An 11,564-nucleotide genomic window follows, 5' to 3' on the forward strand; every position below is an offset into this window, starting at 1 on the left:
TATATATATATATATATATAAGTTACACTACCGAAAAGGTACTCAATTAGTGGAACGGCCCAGGCACCAACTTAAACTGTTCAGTGTTGAAATCTTTGTGTTTTGTGGTGGATTTTGTTAATCTGACGGAAATGGACTTATTGTTGGAAATGGGTATTATGAAGGAAAAATCAGCTGTCTCATTGAAGTGGGAGCAAAGTACATAGCTAAGCACTATAAAAAGGGAGAATGTCTTCTTCTCTCTGCACATTACAATCACAGGCATTCAGAGTCACCAGGATGTTGAACATCACCAAGGTTCAGTTTACTTTGCAGCTTCCTACCTTTTCCAGATTCTCAGACAGGCTTTTGCAGCCTCTATGGGACTATTTCCTTTTCAATCACTACTCCCTCATCTCTTCTCCCTTATTCCCTGTCATGATCTGCTTCTCCAGTTACTTCTTCTCTAGTCTCCCCTTTGCTGTACTAGACCTCCTGGGAGATAATGTCCCCTCCATTCACCGCTACAAGATACAGCAAGAGAGACGTCCAACCATTCGGATGATGGCAAAGAGCTTCGGAAGGGCTGTATATAACCACTTGATCTTTGTTCTGCCTGCTGTGCTGATTCAGACCTGCTTTATGCCTTCAGTGGTGCTACCTACCAGTGCTCCAACTGTGGTAGAGGTGCTCATTGATGGACTGGCTGTCCTTCTTCTTTTTGACACACAGTATTTTATGTGGCACTTTGTGCACCACAAACATCCACAACTGTACCGGTGGGTCCATGCCATCCACCATGAATACATGGCACCCTTCTCCTGGTCCACTCAGCAAATCAGCATTCCAGAACTGATAACAGTTGGATTCTGGAGCAACCTGGACCCCATCCTGTTGAAATGCCACCCTTTTACCATCTGGTGCGTCACCATCTTAAGTATCTGGATGTCAGTGGAGGACCACATAGGCTATGACCTGCCATGGAGTCTCAACCACCTGGTACCATTTGGACTGTTAGGAGGAGCACCAGCACATGACATGCACCACCAGAAGCCCAACAGTAACTATGCACCTTTCTTCAGCCACTGGGATAGAATTTTTGGGACTGCCATCCTGGCAGGGAAGATAACTGAGAAAAAAGGGTTTTATTCTCTGTAAATAGAAAAATTCACTATAATTATTATGTTCATACTTACTTTTATTGCTTACTGTGCATTGTACATACAAATAAAATGTGTCTTTGTTTTTATTCATTTGTCAGTGTCGAACATCAATTGTATTAAAATGTACTGCAATGTTTGAAAATGTTCTACATTAATTAGATATAGTAATTGCTGGAATTAGAGCAAAAGTAATGGTCCTTGGTAGTAATACATAGTCAAAGGATACAACTAGACAGCCAACTCCAGTTTACCATTTGCCCCAGAGAATGGCAGCAAACCATAATTTAAGCATTTGTTTGCCTTGTCTGTTACAGTCTGATTCAGTAAAACATTTAAAAAAAAACTGGATTCTACACAATGCGGCACAAGCTTACGATTTCTTAAACAACTCAAACATACTTTCAGTCTTTGAAGACTTAGTAAGGATTTTCCTGTTTTCGTCTGGCTTTCCAATCAACAAATCTGTTTGTTGGCCAGGGGTCAAGATGAGCCACGGGCCAAGTTTTAAGTACAGGGCAAGGAAATGTTAGAGCCAATTGAAGAAATGTATTGTTAATCCATCGCTATGTGACAAAACTTGGTAAAATCAAAAATCTATATACAGTTGAAGTCGGAAGTTTACATACACTTGTTGGAGTCATTTGTTGGAGTTGCTGTAGGAGTCATTAAAACTCGTTTTTCAACCACTCCACAAATTTCTTGTTAACAAACTATAGTTTTGGCAAGTCGGTTAGGATATCATCTTTGTGCATGACACAAGTCATTTTTCCAAAAATTGTTTACAGACATATTATTTCACTTACTATTCACTGTATCACAATTCCAGTGGGTCAGAACTTTACATACACTAAGTTGACTGTGCCTTTAAACAGCTTGGAAAATTCCAGAAAATAGAAAAAAAAAAGTGCAAATCAATCCCAGAACAACAGCAAAAGACCTTGTGAAGATGCTGGAGGAAACAGGTACAACATTATCTATATCCACAGTAAAATGATTCCTATATCGATATAACCTGAAAGGCAGCTCAGCAAGGAAGAAGCCACTGCTCCAAAACCACCATAAAAAAGCCAGACTACGGTTTGCAACTGCACATGGGGTCAAAGATCGTACTTTTTGGAGAAATGTCCTCTGGTCTGATGAAACGAAAATAGAACTGTTTGGCCATAATGACCATCGTTATGTTTGGAGGATAAAGGGGGAGGCTTGCAAGCCGAAGAACACCATCCTAACAGTGAAGCACGCAGGTGGCAGCATCATGTTGTGTGGGTGCTTTGCTGCAGGAGGGACTGGAGCACTTCACAAAATAGATGGCAACATGAGGCAGGAAAATTATGTGGATATATTGAAACAACATCTCAAGACACCGAGTTAAAGCTCGGTCGTAAATGGGTCTTCCAAATGGACAATGACCCCAAGCATACTTCCAACGTTGTGGCAAAATGGCTTAAGGACAACAAAGTCAAGGTATTGGAGTGGCCATCACAAAGCCCTGTCCTCAATCCTATAGAAAATGTGTGGGCATAACTGATAAAGCATGTGCGAGCAAGGAGACCAACAAACCTGACTCAGTTACACCAGCTCTGTCAGAAGGAATGGGCCAAAATTCACCCAACTTATTGTGGGAAGCTTATGGAAGGCTAGCCGAAACGTTTGACCCAAGTTAAACAATTTAAAGGCAAAGCTACTAAATACTAATTGAGTGTTTGTAAACTTCTGACCCACTGGGAATGTGATGGAATAAATAAAAGCTGAAATAAATCATTCAACTATTATTTTGACATTTCACATTCTTAAAATATTTTTTTACTAAGATTAAATGTCAGGAATTGTGGAAAAACTGAGTTTAAATGTATTTGGCTAAGGTGTATGTAAACTTCCGACTTCAACTGTATTTAGTGCAACAGGTTTCCTCAAAAGTTTTGAGTAATGACATCTCATTGGGGTTTACAGTGAGGAAAGAGGGGCAGAGGCACTGCTGTCTAAACTATGTAAACGTGTGTCTCATGTCTCAACCGCTCTCTGCTCTCTCTGAGCTCTAGGCTAAAGCCATCAGAGGAAAACAGATGCTCTCACTCTACTCGAAGCTAGAGCCAACACAAAAGAAGACGATCTCTGCTCTCTCGGCTAAAGCCAACGCGAGGGAAGACCGGTCTCTGCTCTTTCTAAACTCTAGGCTCTTCTGAACTACATATTTTTGAGTTTAGTTAAATAACTATTTTGAATTTACTGGTTATATGTGAGTTCTGCTAATTTATAAAATTGCGGTAATCAGTTTCAATTTTTTTTAAATGTCAACTTAGTTACATTTCAGAAATGGTATGTTATAGTTTTTCAGTAAGGTTGGACTTTGTTAAACTCAAACATTTCAAGTATTGCAACTTATACTTAAGTGACTTTGACTTATAAAGATTGTCATGTTCATTTCACCATATTGATTTAATTTAACTTGTTTTTTTATGTAATAGAAAATCAAAATAACTAAGTTGATTTACATGAAAAATCTGAAATGGGCTGCCTGTGGAAACGCAGCAATATTGTTCAGTCTGTTGGGGATACTGGCCTGAGAAAACACATTTCGGAGGGAAAACAAATTGCCCTAGGTGAAGGTGTATTTTTTTCCAGCACATTGTCACCAGAGAAGGGATATCAATCATAGCAGAAGGGATCTTTTGAGGACAAAGGATGCTGATGTAGTCACGTACATGTTTATTTGCAATTATTTGAAGTAAACATTACAGCAAGGCACAATGGCCAATGCAGGTTGAATAGATATGTGATGGCTTAAGAAATAATGCTAATAAAATGTTAATTAGCTACTGTGTACATGGGTTAGCTTACAAGTCCTTAATATTGTACATATCAAAAGTACAAAGTTTCTCTTGACAGGCTATAAAATCACTGAGATGTGAAGTTTCATATCAGCCAGAGTTAACACTGGATCCATTTAAAGCATGAACACTGATTCATATAACCACTAGAAAATGAACAGTTCATATAGCACTTAAATAGAAATTTCACAAATAAGTCAATGTGACTATAAATATCTATCTCCAAAGTAATTTATAAAATTGAATATTGTGGGAGATAATATACATTTTGAGAATAATAATACATTTTTACATTGCAGTGAGACCAAAGGTGAAATCTCCCAGAACATCCAAAGTTTAACAATCACTGCCTTATACTGTGGAGGTAGGAAGAAAGAGCTGCACAGGTCTTTATATTCAGCTTATTTCACATTTTTCACATGCACTCAAACATGCTATAACCCTTTACATTTAATCATTGCTCTTTCAATTGCCTTAGTACACCGTTAGAAATGAGCCATTTAACACCCTGCAGTATCTTGCAAAACAGATGCTCTCTCACATTCAATGAACACTCGCCAAAGATCACAATTAACCAAGAAAAACAATGACATCGCTAAGACAAGTCACCACTACACTAAACATAGATATAAGAGCATTTTAAATGAATGAAAGCTCACTTTTATCAGGGTACAAAAGCAAGAGTACAGTAAAAAAAGAGTCCTATCTTTTAGCAAGGCATTTAAAGCAGCAGAAGAAATAACAAAGCGTTATCCCTGCCCATTTCAGTAAAAAACAGATGGGGCTTGAGAAATGTAAGCACTAGAAATTATAGCCATAGCTCTGGATGCAAGGACTGATCATTCATGATATCAAAATTATATATCTTTAACCATGTTGTACATGTTGGTTTACATTTACTAATGTATGACCATTTTTAAAAGCTCATGTTATATTTTAAGAATCAAATGGGTACATATAAATGTATAGCTCCAAAAATTGATGTAGCTGATTGCCTCTAACTCCAACACATATATTTTAACTTGTAGAAAAGTGCTATTTTGGTAGTTTAACCAGATTTTATAATAAATTCCATATCACATACCATGTGGTATGAAATTGATATCAAATATATCTTCTGTGCTAAGTGATACCTAGGTCAGTAAATATTTCAACATACACATACAGTATGATAGAAGTTGCAATACTGTTACATACTGTCAGTATCATCAAAACCTGCCTGAAGCACCATCTATTATAATGTACTTAAGTCGGAAATCAAACATATATGCCTGCTATAGACTAAAGCAAAGTCTATAGGCTTTTATTATTATCAAATTTAATGGGAGGTTAGCCTGAGGGACAGCTCCTTGACGTTCCTGAGTCGCTTGTCAGAGTAACTGGAGTCACTAGAGAATACTGCTGAACCAAACAGTGTGCCTTAACAGGTGGATGTGGTTATGTACCAGAGGCTCTTAAAGACACTTAATACAACACATGCAATCTTCAAAAGGTCAAATTAAAGTAAATAATTCATGATAATCTTTGCCCAAAATTACCTAAGATTAATTGTATATTTTCCGTTGATGTGGAACATCTGCCAGTCCCAAGGGCTTGAGAAACAAAAATGATTTTGTTTTAAGGCAAAAAAAGAGAAAAGCGTGACTACTATTTACCAAAGAAATGGAGATAGCAGCTTTTAAGAAGTTCAAAATTGCTCTTATTGATTCTTTTATGCCTGAAGATTATCCATGAATCTCTATGTCAGTGCTGTATGTGGATTTAAAGGTCAACCTGGTTGGATCCTCTTCCAGTGAAGGGTCAGATTTAACTAATGGAGAAGGCAAGTCCTCTCCCTCATTCACACCCACTGTTTTCCCCACGTCCTCTTCCTGCTTCTTTCTGCTCTCATACTCCACATCTATCATTTCCTTCTTCTCTTCCTCGGGGTCTTTGACTTTGTGCACAATAAACAGGTGTCTATTGAGAGACAGCTGAGATGCAAAACATAATCCACAGTGCAGACATTGGGGAGAATTTTTATCGGTTTTATGCTGAGGTATGTGCTGCTGGAACTGTGTGCCATCCTCTGAGGTGAAACCACACTTAGCGCAGCGAAAGTGAGATTTCAGACGTTTGGTAGAGGAGCCGTCTAGGGCAGCACCATCCTCCCCCTTCCTCTGGGATGCCACAGCAGGTCTCTTTGAAACAAGCCTCTGCAAGTCAAAGTTAATGATTAGATTTCAAGTGTCATTTTTGACAATCAGTAAAATGCAGAAAAAAAGAAGAACATTTATATCACCTCTCCCAAGGCTTTGCTGGTATCTAGAGGGGTTGATTTTGACAGACTAAAGTCTGGATTTTTGATCCCATGCATCAAACTGATGTGGTTCTTCAGCATGATGTTTGTGGTGAATGTTGTCCTCTCATCTGTGCAATACCTGCACAATAAGAACAGAATTATATCATATACAAAAAAATATTCAAAATGTGGTAACCACAGCTTTGTTTTTGCACGTTGGACCATTTCCTACAGTGCCACCCAGGGGGTGCCAGATATGACACAACCTTTCAGAAAGTAATGTACTTTGTAACATAGATTTCAGGATAAATCTCACCAGCAGGTAAAGGTTTTCTTTCCATTGTGGTCATTGCGAATGTGTCTTCTCAAACTTGTAGAGGAATTGAAAGACCTCTCACACTGCCGGCATGGATACCTCTTCAGTGACTACAGAAAGCACAGAGAGAAGATTGACTTAATTAGGGTTGAGCTGACTTGGGAATTATTTCCTTTCATTAAGGGCCTGAAAGATGAAAATCCCACATCTGAAATGGTCCCTAAATTATCATCTGTCCTATAGTACAATTGCTACAGCTAATTAGTTTGAATGAGCAATAGAATAACTAAGTTGCTCCTCACCCTCCCATGGTTGTTCTTCATGTGAGAGACGTAGACTTCTCGGTCAGGCAGCCAGTGTAGGCACTCTCCACAGGTCCAACCAGCATTTTTCAGATTGGTCTTCCTGTCCCGAGCGGCCAAGTTGGCCCTCTTTCTGGTTGCATCAGAGTGTTCAATGGGAGTGTTTACCTTTGGCTGGTGGAATGCAGAGGTAACATCTTGGTGCTGTGCAGTCATCTCTGTTGGTTTTGTGCTTTTCTCCACCTCTTTGAAGATTCCTTCATGCACCCCCTGTAATATAGGCAGACAGCGTTGAAAAAGACAAAACCAAAAACTTAACATTATGTGCCCCATTTTATGTCAATGTGACTAGATTGAATTTTAGGATGATGGCAAACCTTAAAATGCTGCATTAACGACTGCTTGTGGGTGAAGATTGAAGTGCACTCAGGGCACTTGAACACACAGGTTATAAGCTTTTTGGCGTTTTGATGGAAGTGCTGAAGCAATAACTGCTTTTTCTTGAACACTGTCTCACAAGAACACTTGAAGATTAACCTGCAACAGAAAATAAACAATTAGAACAAACAGCATTACAAACAATCATGTCAAACTTTAAGATGGGTTAGCAAATATGCAATTTCAGAACATGCATTTAGTTAAACTCACTGAGGAGACACTACGCTGGCGTTGTGCTTAGTTGTCAAATGAATTTGACATCCATCAGAAGACTTGAAGGCAACAGGACAGATAGTGCACTTATAGAAGACGTCACAGTGTTTCTCCTCAATGTGACTCTTCTGCACATTAAATGACATGAAAACCATATCACAGTGAAGACACCTGAAAGAAAATAAAGGATTTAGAAAAGGGGGCCAATGTTATAGAACACTTTTCTGATATGTATCCCCCGAGTCCCATTCAAGGTCCTAACAAAAGCATATACTTTAGTATTGATTTACTTATAGCCAGCCTTGCGTGCATAGTGAAGACAGTTCTCCTTCACATGCTTCTGTATGTCCACAGAGCGACTCAGCGCACCACACTCAGGGCAGCAGTAAGGAGACTTGTGGGCATGAATACGCTGGTGAGCCCGGAAGCTGCACTTGTTTGGTAGCAGCATCGGGCACACCTTACACATCTATACATGACAAAACAACACAAACCAAAACATATAAATACATTTTTACCTGGCCTATGATAGTGAACATCTCAGCAATTATTATCGTTTCAATTCAATCTTTACTCACCAGTCCCTCCATTTCTTCCGACAGCCTCTGGTAATGGCCTGCGAGACCTCTGTAATCTGATAGCTGCTTGTTACACTCCAGGCAGCAGAGTCTGTGGCGGATGACTTTGTCTGCATAGAGGGGCATGACTGGTTGGGTTTTAGGTGAGGATAATGGGGGCACATGGGAGCCCACATGCAAAGAGGATTCAGCGAGCAAAGGTACAAACATCTGTCCCTCTGCTATGGGCTTCATGGAGAGCTGTGTGCACTGCATCACCACACCTTTGTTCTTATGTTCCCGTGCATGTGCCAGCAGGGCACACTTGTTGAAGAATACCATGGTCTTGGCACAGTGGGTGCAGGCTACTTCAATGTGCACACTCCTCCTGCCATAATGATAGGCGAGACTCCTTTCTACCCCAAAGGAGTCCCCACATTCAAGACAGCAATATCCGCGTGGTGGCAAGTGGATGTTGCTCTCAGGTGGTGGGTTCAGGTTGGGTACGAATGTGGGTACAGGGTTCGCATTGTTTAACAGTCTGTTTAAAGTACCTGCTGCTGTACTAGGAATGGCAGCACATGGATTAGGGGTGGCTTTTTTTACTTGATGCACCAATGGGACAGTGCTGCACACCATAGAGGAAGAAAGTGCATGTTGTTGGCTCTGTTGATGGGAGGTGGAGCGTGCTGCGACTGATGCAGCAACACTGTGAGGGACTAGGTTCAGATTAGCTAAGTGCATTGCCTTAGGAAGGAAGCTTGCATTGGGCGAGTTGCCTGTTTGAACTGATGAAATCCTCTTTTGTGTAGAAGGCCCGTGCTGGGCAACCGGCATAGGTCTCATAACCGGACTACTTGTATTATGAAAAATAGTTGGGGACTGCATTGGTCTTGGCCTCTTGGAGTTCCCCTTTAATTTGTCATCAGTAACCTTTGATGGCAGATTACCAACTGGTGTACTTTTGATGGGCATATCAACAATGATATCGCTTATCACATTATGAGAGGGATAGGGAGACAAACTAGAGTAGGCCTCAACAATAATTCTCTGGGATGGGGAAGACTCAACAGACAGGACCTCCTCATTTTCTGAATCAGGTACTACACTGGTAACCATGCGCTGGATTTGCCCAGTCGTAGTTTTAATGGTCTTTATTCTGACCCTCGGTATGGCTGGGGGTGAGCCAGATGCCAGTGCTGGGGATCCCTTGCCACTGCCATCACTGCAAATGCTTACAGGACTGTCAGGTGGTTTCATTAACCGCTTCACAGCTTCAGGGGAACTCCGGGGACTTTGTGGTGACATGGGCATTTTTGGACTAACATTCATGGTGCCGTCATGAGCCACTGATAAGTCTCCAGAGTTTGGTGGTTCACTGGGATAATTTCTGGCATTCAGAGCCACTAATGCCTCAAGGCAAGACGATAGTTTGGATGTTGGGGTTTTGACACATGGATGAGAGGTGGGCATCTTAGACGTTGCCACTATATTGTTACTGCTTGACTCAATAATGTTATGATCACTTGCAGGGAGCACTGCACTATGACAATCTCCCTTGTCCTTCTGGTCACTGGCATTACTGTCAGGCTTCACCTCTGCTCTGGTATCCTTTGCTTTGATAGATTCTCCTTTGCACCTTGGAAGGTTCTCAAGTTCTTCACAGTCTACTTTATGGCACTGGTCAAACATGCTGTAAGACAGCTGTTTTTTCTGATTGTCTGACATTGGGGGTTCTGCAGACATAAATATAGAGGCAGCAGGGAAGTAGGGTCTCTCTTGTTTTGGATGGACATCAACCCCGTTGCTTGGGGTGTCTTCAGATTCTGGACTAGAGATGGGGCTAAACTGGGAAAAGGACTGAGAGAAGGAAGGTGTTCCTTCAGGTTTTTGCTGGACGGGAGTCTTCCCTAAGAGTCCTCTTGAGCCATCCCCCTTCAAAGCACACACAAAAGACTTAGAACCACAGTGGCTTATCTGATGAGAGTCCATGGAGGCCCCTGACCCCCTGAACCCATTTTGCAATGGGTAATTGAAATGTGGGCCCTCTCCACCACTATCAGTCGACTCCTGGTGACTTGTGTTCTTCACTATAACACTGACAGCAGGAACATCAGATGCACCCACAGCTTGGTGAACAGATACACTGTCCTCCATACACATATCTGTGTGATTCAGCTGACCTTCTGCCTCATCATGACTCTCCTGGACAGGCTCTTTAGCATCCAAACTGGTGGCATCAGGGATGTCAAAGGCAGCCAAAAGATCATCAAAATCAGGGGTCTTCATGTCACCCATGTTTGAAAGCTTACAAACACCTGAGGAAAACATAAGAGGTCAAATATGAGTACATAAACTGGGGTAGCAGAGATGTGGCACATTCCCTGATGATAGTGATGTTGAGGAGAATTATTTACCATTTGGCTCTCAATTATGTTTGTTGCTAAAATTCTGCAGGGTTGTCAGTTGGTGTCATGATGGGCTGCTCCATCTGTGCAGATACCTGAGATCAATTAATAGGTATTAGGTTTCCTTTTGTACATTATATACATACAGTGAGCTAGATAGCTTGTAATGCTATAAAGTGTATTTCACTGGTTAGCTGTCAAATAACTGCGTTTAGCCATGAGCCAAGTGGATAGTTAGATAACTAGTAACTTGTATCTTCAGCTGGCTAGCTAGCCACAGCAAAGTGTAATTGAAGTTGAGCATCAAAATTGATAACTAGATATACAATATATCACCAAACAACGCCTTGTGCTGCAACATAATTGTTTAAACTGTAAATAGTCCGAACATGTGAATACAGAGGCCGGAGTTATCATGCTAGCTGTTAGTTAGCAAGTTAGCTAGGTGTGTAGCTAATGTTAGCCAGTTTGCGTGCTAATTGTCTAGCTAACGTTAGCTGGCTCGCAAATTTGACACACGCAGAGCTAGCTACCATTAGCCAACTAGCGCAACATTTTCGAGTTAGCTAACGTTAAACGGCACGCTAAATCATCTGCTACCGAGTGAGTTAAGGTTAGCTTTCAGATTAAACACATATTGGAGCATATCGTTGTAGTCTAATGAGTTAAAATGAAGAATTCACCTACTTGACGATTAGTTAACGCGTTGCAGCCATAATTCATCCGATTCACAGGCCTCATTATTTCGGGTGGACTTCTTAATTTGCAACAAAACAGCTAGCTAGCTTCTAGTTTATTGCTTGCTAACTCGCGAGAGCTAAACACATATGTCATCTCGCGAGTCTGAAGTGAATAGATTGATAAATCACAAATCGATGCAATGTTGGAAGCTATCAATGCAAACTGCTTCAGTAAATTTGATATGGAAATTCTAGTCCCTCTGTTGTACCATTCCTTACAGCTAGCTAGTCGCTCAGAATAACATTTTTTTCTGAGCTCTCTAACTAGCGACTTTATGGCGCATCGCCAGATTCCTGACGCAATTCCTCTAGGATCAGTGCTGCTATCCGGGATCCTTG

General features: G+C 40.9%; 2 protein-coding genes across 4 annotated transcripts; one reads left to right on the forward strand and one right to left on the reverse strand.

The window, feature by feature from the left end:
* Nucleotides 1-250: 250 nt before the first annotated feature.
* On the forward strand, nt 251-1,228 carry LOC109888846 (cholesterol 25-hydroxylase-like protein 1, member 1). The gene has a single exon (XM_020480011.2). The coding sequence runs from the start codon at nt 280-282 to the stop codon at nt 1,135-1,137; it is 858 nt and encodes a 285-aa protein (XP_020335600.1). The 5' UTR covers nt 251-279; the 3' UTR covers nt 1,138-1,228.
* Nucleotides 1,229-3,825: 2,597 nt separating this feature from the next.
* On the reverse strand, nt 3,826-11,564 carry LOC109889369 (zinc finger protein 592). Of its 3 annotated transcripts, none has more exons than XM_020480763.2 (10): nt 11,173-11,564; nt 10,495-10,568; nt 8,099-10,395; nt 7,811-7,989; nt 7,518-7,691; nt 7,247-7,406; nt 6,870-7,139; nt 6,568-6,677; nt 6,252-6,390; nt 3,826-6,165 (listed from the first exon to the last, which is right to left on the reverse strand). In XM_020480763.2, exons 3-10 carry the CDS (start codon nt 10,373-10,375, stop codon nt 5,695-5,697), a joined length of 3,780 nt encoding a protein of 1,259 aa, XP_020336352.1. In that variant the 5' UTR covers nt 10,376-10,395; nt 10,495-10,568; nt 11,173-11,564; the 3' UTR covers nt 3,826-5,694. The 3 variants fall into 3 exon arrangements, with proteins under 3 accessions (XP_020336352.1, XP_020336353.1, XP_020336354.1); XM_020480764.2 differs by having other exon boundaries at nt 10,495-10,580; XM_020480765.2 differs by having other exon boundaries at nt 10,495-10,580; nt 11,169-11,564.

Source organism: Oncorhynchus kisutch, linkage group LG4 (assembly GCF_002021735.2).
Source record: "Oncorhynchus kisutch isolate 150728-3 linkage group LG4, Okis_V2, whole genome shotgun sequence".
NCBI classification, from domain to species: Eukaryota; Metazoa; Chordata; class Actinopteri; order Salmoniformes; family Salmonidae; genus Oncorhynchus; species Oncorhynchus kisutch.

Coding starts and splice junctions, on each gene's coding strand:
- LOC109889369 (XM_020480763.2), bottom strand. CDS start 10,375: ATGGGTGACATGAAGACCCCTGATTTTGATGATCTTTTGGCTGCCTTT. Junction 7,990..8,098: donor CGGAAGAAATGGAGGGACTG/GTGAGTAAAGAT, acceptor TGTCATGTATAG/ATGTGTAAGGTGTGCCCGAT. Junction 7,692..7,810: donor GCACGCAAGGCTGGCTATAA/GTAAATCAATAC, acceptor ATTTTCTTTCAG/GTGTCTTCACTGTGATATGG.
- LOC109888846 (XM_020480011.2), top strand. CDS start 280: ATGTTGAACATCACCAAGGTTCAGTTTACTTTGCAGCTTCCTACCTTT.